Here is a 15207-nt window from a genome sequence, read left to right on the forward strand (position 1 = left end):
TTGGTAATTTGGGAATAACCTTATTGTTAACTTGCTCTAGAATTGAGAAGTCTCGGGATTCAGTTGAACTTGAGGAATCAACCATAGTTGGTTTAGGTTCTTCCTCAGAGTCACTCACAGAGTGTTTCTTTTCGACTTCAGAATCATCTGTTTCTTCGGAAGCCTCTGCTCCCTTCTTTCTATCAGCTGCGACATCATCCAAAATCATACCTATGATATTTTTGGATCCAAATGCAGGATAGTACTGTTTGCCATCTTCACATAGAATATAGGACAAAGTTCTCCTGTGTGTCGTTGGATGATAAAAAGGATACTTTCCAATCTTACAGTGTTCCAGAATTTTTTCTTTCCTTTGTAATGACTCTGGTTTCTCAGGTCCAAAGACTGGTCCTTTGTTGACTTCCTCCTCCTCATCATCTATGACGCTGTTTTCTCTTTCTGCTGCCTGGTACAGTTCACGCTTTTTCTTCTTTAGCAGATCTCTGGTGGTGATGTACACTTCCTTCTGACTTTCAGCCCTGCTCTGTGTCCAGTCACAAAGATAATCAATATTCTCTGAACCCTTGGGTTTTTTGTACTTCAACGTTGAGACATTCGGATACATGCGTGGCATAGCGATCCCTGGTGGAAGGTCAATAGAACTCCGTTCATCATCTGAATCTTCTCCGGAACTTACTGCTCCCTCTTTCTCTTTTGGCTGCTGTTTTGCCTCCTTTTCAGATTCCACGTCATCATTGTCAGACTGATCATCATCCTCATCCTTGTCGTCATCATCATCATCATCATCAGCATCATCATCATCATCATTATCGCCATTGTATTCACCCTTTACAACTCGCTGCACTGTTCCATCCGGGAAGGCCAGCAACTCCACATCAGCATCTTCTTTACTACCACCGCCACCGCCACCGCCACTGCTGCCGCCACCGCCACCGCTGCCACCTTTCTTTTTCTTTTTCTTACGCTTATTTTTGTGTCTGGATTGCATACAATCTGACCACCCCATGGGTTTACTCTCTGTACCTCCCCTGGCTTCCTCATTATCTTTGAAAACTCCTGGTTTTAAATCAAGACTTATTTTGTTTGCCCTTTTCTCAGATTCATCGTTTTCATCCACTCTGACCGTTATGGAGAACCCTTGCTTTCCCTTGTTCTGGAAAAATGGAGTGTTGGTTATACTCGGTGGCAAATACTCCATAGCTGTCTGGATCATCTCTTCACTCTTGGCAAGCATCTCATCTTCTTCTTCTTTCGTTAATTTCCTCTTTCCTCCTCCTTCTTCTTCTTCTTCTTCAACTTTCACAGTCTTCTTTTTCTTTTTTTTCTTTTTCTTTTTCTTGATTGTCTTTGCTTCATCTTGCTTCATCTCTGAATCTACAGGTAACATCTCTTCTATTTCCTCCTTCACAACAACTTTGCTGTCATTTTTAGTGTCTTCTTTGGTAGGAGGAAGCAGCTGTGGTTCTTCACCTCCATTTTCTTTGTCATCATTGTTACGAGGAAATTTTCCTTTTCGAGATGCATCAGTTCGTTTTTGTTTCTTTCCCTTTTTTTCATTTTTCTTCTTTTTCTTCGTCTTCCGTCCCCTAGATCTACTGTGACTGTTACGGCTTGCTGTGGACTGTTGATTACTCTCTTCTGACGATTCACTTCCTCCTTGTACTTTCCCACTTTCATCATCCGATGACTTATCCTCCTCTATTCCTTGGTCACTGTCATCATCCGATGCCCCTCCATCTATTATCCCACATTCTTCCTGGATACTCTCACTGTCATCATCCCTGTCTTGTGTTTCAATTCCATCACTACCAAAACAGATGCAAACAATGAACATTTTAAAGAAATTAAACATTAAATGGGAATGCCACTCTAGGAAACAGATGTACTCTCATAAACTTTGAGTTCTGCAGTCATTTTGTGGTTTCATATCACAATGTTGTGTGATTGCCAAGAAACACCAAATTGAAACTCTATTTCACCTTTAATGTTTTCTCACTGGTCCACTATTGACTCTGGGACTTGCAAAAATACATATTTATTAGATGCACACTGCTAAGTAACAAGTTTTATTTGAGCTTCCAGAGTGACTGGCAAGATCTTAGTAGTGTGGGAACCCAAGGTGTGCTTGTTACAACTGATGGCTATTCTTTAAAATTGTACATATGACATTTTTGTTGACTATACATACACATGTACATGTACATACTAGTGAAGATGAACTTCCCCATCAATATTAAATATGAAAGTTGAAGTACTTACTTAGTAGATGGATCTTGGCTTTCATCGCTATCAGACTTGCTATCTGATTGTTTGTCTCGTGCCTTTCGACCACCTACAGCTGCTAACAGCTTCTCTGCCGTGACATTGCGCTCATATCGGTCGATGAATTTCTGAATTCTTTCTGCAGGTACATGATGAGTGTTGCGTCTAAATTTCAAAACACAAACAGAAGGCATTCACAGAGGGAACTTTTGCACCATGAGTGGGCTTTTTCAAGAAGTTTGAACTGTTAAAATTGAATGGAACTGTAAATATTCTTCACATGATGTATTCTTTTGCTATTACTGCAATGATAGTTTTAGTTCATCCCATAGATGAGGTGCAGCATGTGAGAATGCACACCAGCCATATGACAATAACATGTCATTGGGTTTTTTGAGCTATAATATGGTAGATGATCAGAGTGTGCATGGAGTTGACAATAATATACAATTAAGACAACTGGACTATAAATATTAAGGTACTAGATCACCCAAAATTAACACTACAGAATGTAGTATTTCATTTGAGTATTTGGCATTTAGTACTTACTGTGCTAGTTCCCTGACTTTGAAACACCATGGCGTATCTGGCTCTCTTATAACCACAGAGTATTTATATAGCATGGCCTAAAGGAGAACAAAAACACAGAGGAATCTTATAGAGTTGGATGCCAACTAAGAAAAGCATATGCAAGAATGGGAAACTATACAATTTTTTATCAGATTTCCCCTTCATCATGTGTACTGGGTTCAAAAATAGAATATAAAATCACAATCTGTTCAGTATTTGTTTTTTATTCTACTTTCTTCAAATGAAAAGTATGTGTAGGTGTAATTGAACATTGATGGAGTATTATTAGCACATGTACATATATACAACAAACATATATACTACTAGTATTGAGTTTTGGTAGCCAACATATGACAACAATATATTCAATCAATCAATCAATCAATCAATCAATCAATCAATCAATCAATCAATCAATCAATCAATCAATCAATCAATCAATCAATCAGTGAATTGATAAAGTGCTAGTTTCCACTACGGTGCTGTACAGTTAGAATGCTCTGGAGAATGGATATGTCTTTAAGTTCTTTTTGAAGGTATTAGTTGTTGGTTTTGTTGTATATCCAATGCCAGTGCATTCCAGGGTGCAACACATGAGAACACATGCCCCATCATATGACAATAGGTTGTTCTTGGGTTTGTGCAGTAAACATTTGGCAGACGATAGGAGTGTCCTGGGAGTTGGCTTCATGTGAATTAGGTCAGATATGTAGGTTGGCGATAGTCCATTCAGATATTTGTAAGTGATCAATAAAAGCTTAAATTTGATTCTATCCTGTACTGGTAGCAGCCAGTGGAGCTCTGTAAGGATTGGTGTCATGTATTCATACCACATGATGATCCTTGCTGCAGTGTTCTGTGCATGTTGTAGTGGTTTTAAATGTTTGTTTGGTAGGCCATAAAACAGTGTATTTCTGTAGAACAGTCAAGTTTAGACCACTTTCTGACAGATAGATTTGGTGATAGTTAAGCGTAACAACATCTCACAGGAGTGAAAGAAATTTCATAAATCAAAATTCACTGATTATGATAATGATCTTATTTCATGTACTGTTATTTCTTTTATAAATTCATGGCTTCCATAATTCAGCTGTTCAACTCACCAATGATGCGTATGGTTTCATCTCCCAAATCTGACAGTTTGTATTATCAATGATGATTGGAGCAATCTGAGCTTCCATGGCTGTCTTAGCTGTGAATTAAAGTAATGTGAAAATCAAAGCTTTGTTGTTTTTTCCTGTGCAATACTGTACAAGAGAAGCCAATCGGACTAAAAACAATAATGAGCTTTGTAGGACTGTTAAAATCTGCAGCAAAATCATTGGTGTACATCAGACTAGTTTTGCCAAGTTGTATAAAAAAGCAAGTATTGAGCACAGTTGAGGCCATTTTATGCAACAATCAGCACCCCCTTCGCAAGAAATTTTGAACTTTTACCATTCTGTTTATGCTATAGAGTTCCAGAGACTAAATCCAACAGAACTAAATATTTATTTATTCTTAAAGTAATCTCCTTAATTAACCATATCAGGAACTAGTACTAATTAACTTTTCATTGGTTTTAATAATGTATCTATTCTTGTTTTGGTTGTTACTTGTTCAAGTCCTGTTTTAATTTTTTTCATATCTACTTTACATTCACTGTCACACAAAGAACTGTCTGTTTTGGAATAGTAAAGAAACATTGATTTGTACAGTATTGCATTGTGAAGTATTGTTTGCATTGTAATGCACTGTACTGTACTGCATTGTACTGTATTGTATTGTACTGTATTGTATTTTACTGCATTGCATTGTACTGTATTGTATTGTACTGTATTGTATTGTACTGTATTGTATTGTATTGTATTGTATTGTATTGTATTGTATTATATTGTACTGTATTGTACTGTATTGTATTGTACTGTATTGTACTGTACTGCATTGCATTGTACTGTGTTGTGTTGCACTGCACTGTGCTGTATTGTATTGTAGTATATGGTAATATTGTATTGTATTGTATTGCACTTTATTCAATGAGTAGGGACAAATTTTGAAAACTGCAGAACTATGATTTGTCTGTAAGAGACATTGTTCATGCACACACTATCAGGTTTGGAAGTTTGTATAGGGCTGAACAACAACACTGTGTATATTTACAGTCTCAACTATAGAGTGAATGGATATTGTATAATTTGCAGTAGTGTATAATGACCAGACAATCAATCCTATATTTTCAGTTTAAATCCATACTACTTACTCTGCTTATGATTCTATGATAAATAAAGGCCACATAAGTTAACATTACCTCTCTGTCTATTCCACTCATGTGCCTCCCCAAGTTTACTAAAATTAAACTCATATCGTCCATAATAGTTGACAAAGAATTCATCTGTACTAAGAACAATTCCATCGTCACCCATCAATTTTCTGGAAAAGAATTGAAATCATACCATTCTTAGTAAAAATAGCTGGTAGGGATGTTAACTGTAAAATAAAGACATTTGTTCTTTATTCACGCTACTAACATGTCCACGTTTGATCAAATGTGAAAGATTTTGTACCAAAACAATGATAGTCCAAAGTTACAACTTTATTTAACTTTATGTACAATGTAGTAGCAAATTACATCTTTATCATGTGATACATTATACATTTACCCTTCACATATACCCACATACTCACATACATACCTACCTACATACGTATGTACATACGTACATACATGCATGCATGCATGCATACGCACACACACACATACATACACACACACATGCATGCATGCATACACACATACATACATACATACATGTACATACATACATACATACATACATACACACACACATACATACATACATACATACATACATACACGCATACATACATAACAGTGCACACATACATACATAGACTGTCGACAGTCGTTCGTGCCTTTTTTGCTACGTTTCATCTAAAACAAAGTCGTCGCCTCGCTCCGTAGCACTGAATACTAATGCGTACTGATAGGAACTGTGAGTGCCGAAGGCAGCTCGTGCAGTTCAATCAGTACACGGTTATGGTTTTAGTATTGCTCCGGATCGAAGCGAGACAACGACTTTAGTTTTAGATAAAACGTAGCAAAAAAGGCACGAACGACTGTCGACAGTCTAATACATACATACATACATACATACATACATACATTACATACCACCCCCCCCCCCCACACACACACACACACACAATCTACCATCAAACATACAATGTACCTTGCAAGTGTTGTCTTTCCACTTCCAGGTGGACCTCGTAACAAACACAACACTGATCCTTCAGGCAGTGGTTCAACTGTTATTTTTGTTTTACTTGACACTGCAAACTTTGAATAGCCAGGTCTTTGGGCAGCCTGACCATTAGACATCCTGGAGGTTTGTTGGTATCGTTGTGGTTTGGGCTGTTGTGCTGAGTAAGCATAACTCTGACCACCTGCAGCAGTTTTATTTTCACTGGAATTCACCTGCTGATTCGTTTGTTCTCTGGCATTGCCATCATGATATTTCCTTCCATACGGATGGTTGCCATGTTCGTAAGTTCGTTGTTGTGTGTGATGAAAATCCGATCGTTGGCTGTATGGTGTCTGAAACTGATTACTATGCTTATTGTAATAAGGGTTCCCACGTTGTGATGTATTTCCATATTGTTTATAATCTCGTTGCCCCCTGTTTGAATCGTATTTGTTTTGAAACTGTGGAACATAACCCGTCCTGTGAGTCTGACCTGTCAGTTTCTGAAACCTTGGAGGTAGTTCGTAAGTTTCCATTGGGTTTTTATATCCTGTATTTACTCTTTGTGGGTCATAATTTTCAGAATAGTTTTCTGCTCTATAATAAGCACTGTCTGGTGATCGATACTGATGTGAATAGTCTGTACTATATGAATGTCCGACTCCATTATGGCCATAATTTTGACCAGTCTGTGAGTGAGGAGCAGCACCCACTTCCTCACCTTTCTGACCCTCTAACGCTTCTATTTCAGCCATAATCTCATTATCAAGATCACACATATCATCATCAGCAACAAATGTACCAGTGTCTGTATGTGTTATGGGTGTATTACTCATTATAGACCAGTTATCGGCTGGAAGTATTGACACCGTAGAAGGTAAAGAAAAAGATCCATGTTTTGGTGGGCTGAATGTATCTAAGTCAGCAATAGTGGTACTTTTGAATGTATTCTCTCTTTCTGGGAATGGATTAAAATTCGATCTATCTGAGGAAACAACTGGCACTGTTATATGACTGCCTACATTTGTTGTATTATCGTCTACATTTGGAGTTTGTTCTTGTGTGGTTACATTTGTTGTCAAATCTGCCACCTTGTCCCTGTCGTCATCATCGGCATCTGATGATTGTTCTGTGCTTCTCTGGTCATCACTTTGATCAGCAAATTCTAGAATGTTCTTGAAAGTTAATTTGGGCTTGATGGCGGTCTTCTCATTTGTTGGATTGTCAGCTAATTTGAATAATGTCTCTAAACTAGGCTCCACTGTAAATAAAAAAGAAGAGATGATGATAAGACATTTAAGATGATGATAAATTGAGTTTAGATGGAATTTAATTGTCCAACTACAATGTACAGAATTACAACCCTTCTCACTGAACTGTTACAACTCAATCAATGGTCCAACCACAGAATTACAACCCTTCTCAGTGAACTGTTACAACTCAGTGAATGGTCAAACCACAGCATTACAACCCTTCTCATAGACTGTCGACAGTCGCTCACGCCTTTTTTCCTACGTTTTATCTAAACTTAAGTCGTCGCTGCGTTCCAATCTGGCGCAACACTACTATAATCACATACTGATATCGATCAACAAGTCTAAAATTAAAAATATGACAATGTCTAGAACAGAATCATAACACTGGTATCTTGTGACACAAACAATCAATGGTAACTGATACACCAATCTAGATACTATAGTTTGTCAGTAAAATCACAACACAACTAAGCTTCCAGGCAGCCTACAACATGAAATGTAATTACATTTCACACACATACATTGTTGTTTGTATACTGCACCTTACAGTTGATTGCGAAAGGCTATTATACAGAACTATGCAATTGATAAATCACTATAATAGCAATTAGCATAGTACACTATATCATAATTACATCTTCCTAATACCAAATAACTAGCCTACCTGTAGACTTGAGAATGGCTATGACTATATTCCACTACCCTAACTGACATTTTAAAGTTCTGAATTTCCGCTCTGTTCTCTCAAATTCAAAACTTCAAAGTGTCAGTTAGGATAGCAGAATATAGTGATAGTTGTTCTCAAGTCTACAGGTAGGCTACTGAAAATAACACAATAATTACAGAAATTGACATTTTTATGATCAATTCTCGTGGTATATCTTTAGTCGAGGCAATACCATATATTCCAGTTAATCAATTCCAACTTCTTGAAAACAGCCTGCTGAGGTTCAAAACTTGTCAAAGAGTCAAACAATTCTTGTGCTCATTTCTGCAAAAAATATCACTGCCACACATTTTCAACATATATCACTGCCACACATTTTCAACATACCAGAATGAACAAACTGATAATTTCAAACCTATTGCAGTATACAAGTTAATGTGTAAACATATGGTGGCAAAAACCAATACTTGTTCATACATGAACATGTGCTAATATATCATATATTACAACATACATGTGTCTGGTGTATGTGTACAATGCAATGTGCCTGCCCTTCAAAATCAAACCAATTGTGAATCTTTGTTTGTTTACAGTCATGATGTACTGATACAACATGATTGATTGCCTGGTCACCACTTGCCAACCTTTGTACAAACACGTAGACACACACACACACAGACACAAATATATATACATGTATAACAAACCTAACCGTATAGTATTTATAAAAATATTACCATTTTAGCAACTTTGGTAGAGGAATTGCCACATAAAAGGAAATTACATGCAATGTTACAATAAAAATGTTGGCTATGCCAGAGGCTACGAACAATCTGTCGTCAACACAAATACCTCTGTTACTAATCATGTATATGGTATGGGGGGGGGGGGGGGGGGGGGGGGGTTGCTGGTAGGGGTGTATGGCCAGTGCTGGAAACCCCAGGCCCCATTTTAGACCCACTTTGACCAAAAATTAAAACCCCATTTTAGACCATTACAGGTTTTTTTAAAATATGAAAGTTTAGACCTAAATACACTTTCCTTAGGACTTGAAGGCAATATTTTAGGACAATTAATAGCAGTTACGATTTGGTAAAGGACAATGGCCCACATTTTAGACCAAGGAAAATACATGTTAATGCAAAGTGCACCCCAGTGTACTCTTCAGCTTGAAAAAACCCAGATCCCATGTTAGGCCAAAGGGTTAGTAAAAAAGAAACCCATACATTGACTACTAGTAGTACTACTACATGTAGCTGCAACATTGTCTCCATAATGTCTAACTCTTTCTATTATACATTGTATACATGCGTGCACACACTCTGTCTATGTAGACATGCTATATACATGATGTGATGTCATCATAGGTGTATACCTTGATACTATCCCTCGCGATTTGGCTAGATATACAATACATGTACAAGCTAAAGAGATATTCTGGTGAAAAACATAGAACTCAGATAGCCAAGTTTCCAGGTTACCTTAATAATACTGATTTCTGATCCATTGTTATGTGAGTACCCTGTATTTCCTTAAATGTCACTTACATTAATGTACAATTAATATCCTTTCTTTCTTGTAATGAACCCAAAATGAACTGATGATGGTTACCACATACTGGTGATATTCACTTTGTTTAAAAACAATTGACTGTGGACTTCCATTACCTTTCACATTCCTTAAATCCAAGTACTTTCTGTTTTGACCAACAATAATGGATACAGAATTCTAAATCTCCTGTGATAGCTGGTTATAAGAACACCCACATACTTTGACACTTGTGACCCCTGGGTTTTACCCTACGGCTGGGATTGATGTATACATGTATTATGACCTATGTACTAGAAACCTTATCGCCACATTGTTTGATTGCACTGTACATTTTTGTACGCAATGAAAATAAAACATAATTGCAAGTTTGAGCATACACATGTATATCCATTCGAACCTACAATATTGTAGATACAATTGCAAAGACGGACTTCAAGAGTCTACAAATTTCAACAGGGCTTCCTGACAAAGTTGAGCTACATTTTGTATATTTGATGACTTCAACTGCGCCAGCCTAACACAAAAACTTCAACTAAATGAAAAATATCTGAAGTAAATTTGAAATAAAACAATGCGTCAACAGGACAAATCAATTAGAGTGTAAAATCTGAAAAAGAGGACTAAATTCTACTTTATTTGTAAACAGGTTTATTATTTAGTGTAATTTAGAGTTGAAATATATTGAACTTTTGTTCACAGAAATGCCATCATTGTAAACCACAGGCCCACAGCAGATTCAAAAATGTGCTCACCTAGCCTGAGGTTCATGTTTTGTTGTGTCAGCAGATATATGTGCTCTGGCTTGGCCTTTCTGTGGCTCCTAGAAACAACATTCTATCAATACTCGGGCACCAAGTTCTATGTTGAACAAAGTTCAAATACAACGTACCTAATTACTGTATCACTCCATGTTGTATAAGCAATCATCTGGACTGAATAGTATCAATAAGTAATCAATCTTTATGGTGATACTACAATTGTCTTTAATAATTAATAGTAATGACAATTAACAAGTTCGCTTATGTGTGAGCGTGTGTGTCTGTGTGTGTGTCTGTGTCTGTGTGTGTGTATGTATGTGTCTGTCTGTCTGTCTGTCTGTCTGTCTGTCTGTCTGTCTGTCTGTCTGTCTGTCTGTCTGTCTGTCTGTCTGTCTGTCTGTCTGTCTGTCTGTCTGTCTGTGTGTGTGTGTGTGTGTGTGTGTGTGTGTGTGTGTGTGTGTGTGTGTGTGTGTGTGTGTGTGTGTGTGTGTGTGTGTGTGTGTGGAGAGAGAGAGAGAGAGAGAGGGTTTTGTATCAGTATACATGGCCAAAACGAGAACACTATTTTAAAGCTGCACTAGCTGTTACTTGGAGTATAATTTTTTTGGATCAGACAACCACAATATAATATATTCACTGAAAAAACGTTTAACATAACAAAGATGAAACATTATGAACTCGAGGTCTTTCTGTACTGTAATACATTGTAAGTTGATATCATAATTAACTGAGCTGCTCATTTGATATAATTTACATCCAATCAATTTGAATGAATATTATATTGCACCGTGTACAAAATTATTACCCACAAGTGATTCAATAGTTAGACTACATGATGATACAATGACATCATTATATATTTCAATGAACTACATGTATAGACCTGGGTGGTGGGGGGGGGGGGAGGAGGAGGAGGGGCATATGGCCACCTGCTTCCCAACACAATTCAACCCTATTTTTTTTTTTTTTTTTTTTTTTTTTTTGGGGGGGGGACCTAGATACAATGGCCATGTGTCTATGTGGCTTTGAAATTAACTAAAATGCCACACAAATAATGAAGTTTGCGATTTCCTTACCAAAACTTCAAACTTGATACAAATAGTTGGTTACCTCGTAAACCACATGTACCATACAGTTGATTGACTATTTACAAAGTTCCTTTCCAAATTTTACTGTATATGTATGTATGTATGTATGTATGTATGTATGTATGTATGTATGTATGTATGTATGTATGCATGCATGCATGCATGCATGCATGTATGCATGTATGTATGTATGTATGTATGTATGTATGTATGTATGTATGTATGCATGTGTGTGTGTGTGTGTGTGTGTGCACGCATGTGTGCATGCATATGTATGTACGTATAGTATGTATGTATGTACATATGTATGTGTCTGCATGATATGGATGTACATGTATGTGTCTATGTGATGATCTGAGTAGTGTTAGTAATTCCTGTAAGAAACCATACTGAACTGGTCAAACAGTTACATTTGAAACTACGACCTTTGCCTAGCCTTGCTAGCCTCGATTCAAAACCACTTATTTTTTGTAAAAGAAAATTAAGAAGAAAACTTTTGGTCATTTCCTTCAATCTCATTTTATATGTCCACCTACCTCATCAAGTGTCAAAACTATAAACCGACCCGTACACACAACACAATGGAGTCAAAACAATGCACACAATCTGTTAAGTTATTGAGATGCGTGCTATGTCGGCCATTTTACTTCCTGTGCACAGATAAATAGCAGTGCAACCAGTCCCCTATAGGTACTATGATGCTCATAGCTGTACAGAAAACACTTGATAACAAGCTAACAATTGTTTAATTTTTAACCAAATGACAGCTGCTGTTTAACCTCTCATGACCTTTTGAGGCATATACACCACTAGAGGGCTCCCTTCAAACAGACTTAGTGACATCTCTCAATCAAATTGTGCATGTATCTTATCACTCTATCATTGGGTAATGAATGACTATAAACTTACTGTAACCATGATAACGGTTTAGTTCAGAATCCAGGATTTTACTCTCGCAATTCCCCTTCTCGCACTCTATGTGAATTCACAGATTTTATGCCAGAATTTGCATGTTATTGTTACTCACCTTGCATCACCCTTTAGGACCACATTTAGATTTAATCTAATGATTCTCATAAAATATCCTCACTGCGCTTGAATCAATGATATCACTAACATTTTCTCTGAATGAGCTGAACAAGTTTTTTCTGTATCAAATTTGATCTTATTCAGCAAATGTTTCCAAATGAATGTTTTACTAACTTTAATTCTCACCTGTTTACTTTGTTACTGTGATGAAGACAAGGCTGCAAGTTCCCTGTCATGGGTTCCCTGTCACAGTGTACCTTACAGACTACCAGTGCCAAAGTGTAGCACAATATGTGCATTTAATATGTAGAATGACCAAAATAATAACATGGAAAATTTGCAAGTTACATTTCAATGGTGGGAGTGTTCTCCCCACTACAGATAAAGCACTGTGCTAACACCATCCTTGCCACCCAGATCGCTGTGCTTGGCAGGTTTCTGCTGTGATGTGATCTCCCCACTATAAAGAAAGTATGGGCCAAACAACCTCCTTGCCACCCTGGTCACCATGCTTGACATGTTTCTACCTTGCTTCACAAGTGTTCTACTATCCTTGAGCTTTAGTAATCTTTGAATGACAATACTATAATAATACTTTCACAAGAAGAGAACTAGCTGATCCCAAAGTCCATGTGCGTGTGTGTTGAAGTATGTTTCAATTTTGAAGACATATACACAAATATACATTAATTATATTATATCATTGATCATTATGCAAATCCCCATCTTATTGATATATAAATCAATCAATCAATCAATCAATCAATCAATCAGAAGAATTTGTATGGTGTTAGAATCCAATACCATGCAAGTTCTATGGTGCTGAACAGGAACAATAGTAGATCAATGTAAAAAGTCAGAAAACTCTTGCAGACAGATGTGTGTCTTGATGTCCTTGAATTTATTGTATTAACAGTTGGTGAAGAACAAAGTTCAAGTGGTCTACAAATTGGCTGCAGTTGTTACAAACTATCCCAGGGACAACACTGTATCATTGTAGCCTACCTGTAGATTCAAAGGACTAGCAATACTGTTTGCTATCCTAACTGACATTTTAAATTAATTTTTAACTTTGCTGTCCTGCAAAATTCAAAATCAAAATGTCAGTTTGATAGGATAGCAAATAGCACAGTAGTGATAGTCCTTTGAGTCTGCAGGTAGGCTAGTTGTCCCTTCCTTACTCCGTCTGCAAGCAGGACTAGAGGTAGGTTAACTGGCTTGAGGAACAGTGATGGAATTGTTGTTGTTGACACTAATACAATACCACTATTATTAATACTATTATGCAAGTCATGAACAAATTAAGAAAGAGTGCAAATCACAACTTAGCAGGTTAAGAGTGGAGCTACATTTCGAACCAAGTTTCCTTTATCATGGAAGTATAAAAGGAACTTGTCAATGTGGCATCATGCCAAAAAAATGTAAGTTTGTAACTTGTATAACTTGTAGTCAAATTACACTCTCACTTCCTTATCACATGGTATTGGTACGTACTGTCTTAAAACATCAATTCATACCACAACTTTTACATTTTGTCCTTACATCTAACATAAACCAAGATAACTGAAAAAATGTAAAGTGGGACCAACAAATCATAATAATGTTATTATTGTCCCCTATCTAACCACACATGATGATATAACAGTTCTATGCTATGGGATGGCTACCATACTACCGTGTGTACACAAATCCAAGGACATTGTAACTTTGGTATTGAGTTCTAACTTGTCTCTACTTTACTAGTTATGCAATTTCTCACCTTTATAGCCATTTTCTGACAATACCATATGCACTACTTCTTGATCAATGATTCCCGCAAATATTTCCAACAAATCATCAAGTTTTTTTCGTTGTTTACGTGATAGATTGCGACCATCGTACAAATCGCTGGCTGGTTCGTTTGACCCTTTCAACTGGGTCAAATCGTCACTCCCAGCGGGGTTACTCACACGTTTCTTCTTTGGTGGCATCTTCGAACATTAGTCGTGTGGTAGTACACGTTAAAATGAAAAATGTTTCCCAGATCACTGAATAAAAACAGAAATATCTGTAACTTCACTTCCCTTCAAAAACATTGATGAACGTGTAACCTTTGAACTAAGCATGTCACGTGATTGCAATGTGATTCATATCTTGAAATGACCGTCGACGGCGCCCTTACATAGAAACATGCAATACATATCAACGGTTTCCCACCACCCGTTCTGTCAAAAAAAATTAGTCTCATTCGATTTTTTAAATGTTTTCTATGAAATAAGTATTTAGTTTGTATTTATAATTATAATAAAATAACACAACAGTTAGCATTATGTAAATTGCTGGTTCAGATCCCCTTTTCAATGAGTTTTCATGGGAGCGAAACATACTTTTGCGATCCATTTCATCATTGCATTTGGGCATGATTCAGACCCCCTTTCAATGAGTTTTCAGCCATGCAAGCGAAACCTACTTTACAGTCCATTTCATCATCTGATTCACCGAAACTGCGTCACACACTATTTTATCACTGACTGATACAACTACACAATACAAACAAACTCAAAACAAAATAACACATTCTTACCTTTGAAGCCTGATATGAATAAAATCATTTTATAGAATATTTATTGTATAGACAGCCATATCTGCTGCTTTATTTCAAATGCTAAGACCTCAGCCCATCGCACAAAAATCTACATTACAGTAGAGAATAAAAGATGTGAATATCACTCTCCTAATAATTAAAGCACTCTTATAATAATTCAAGGAAAACCAAGTCAGGGGAGTACATATATAGTACGTGAA

At 36.8% G+C, this 15207-nt stretch overlaps 2 protein-coding genes across 2 annotated transcripts in view; both read right to left on the bottom strand.

Annotated features, from left to right (window-relative positions):
• Positions 1-6782, bottom strand: part of LOC144438768 (uncharacterized) — a 17280-nt gene extending 10498 nt beyond the window's left edge. The window contains exons 1-6 of the mRNA XM_078127928.1: positions 6063-6782; positions 5120-5241; positions 3936-4024; positions 2812-2888; positions 2260-2427; positions 1-1805 (exon numbers count right to left, since the gene is read on the bottom strand). The exon at positions 1-1805 is cut by the window's left edge and continues 2001 nt beyond it. Coding sequence (XP_077984054.1) covers positions 1-1805; positions 2260-2427; positions 2812-2888; positions 3936-4024; positions 5120-5241; positions 6063-6610 — 2809 coding nt within the window. The 5' untranslated portion in view covers positions 6611-6782. The remainder of the gene's footprint in view (positions 1806-2259; positions 2428-2811; positions 2889-3935; positions 4025-5119; positions 5242-6062) is intronic.
• A 127-nt stretch (positions 6783-6909) lies between these two features.
• Positions 6910-14471, bottom strand: LOC144438769 (uncharacterized). The gene is made up of 3 exons (XM_078127929.1): positions 14183-14471; positions 7097-7335; positions 6910-6927 (listed from the first exon to the last, which is right to left on the bottom strand). The coding sequence occupies exons 1-3, from the start codon at positions 14391-14393 to the stop codon at positions 6910-6912; spliced, it is 468 nt and encodes a 155-aa protein (XP_077984055.1). The 5' UTR covers positions 14394-14471.
• Positions 14472-15207: the final 736 nt, after the last annotated feature.

Source organism: Glandiceps talaboti, chromosome 8 (assembly GCF_964340395.1).
Source record: "Glandiceps talaboti chromosome 8, keGlaTala1.1, whole genome shotgun sequence".
Classification (NCBI taxonomy): Eukaryota; Metazoa; Hemichordata; class Enteropneusta; family Spengelidae; genus Glandiceps; species Glandiceps talaboti.

Bases quoted from the DNA above. Each gene is read 5' to 3' on its own strand.
- LOC144438769 (XM_078127929.1), bottom strand. From the start codon at position 14,393: ATGCCACCAAAGAAGAAACGTGTGAGTAACCCCGCTGGGAGTGACGAT. The intron at 7,336-14,182 runs GTGAGAAATTGC...TTTTATTTACAG, and splicing joins GTCAGAAAATGGCTATAAAG to TGGAGCCTAGTTTAGAGACA.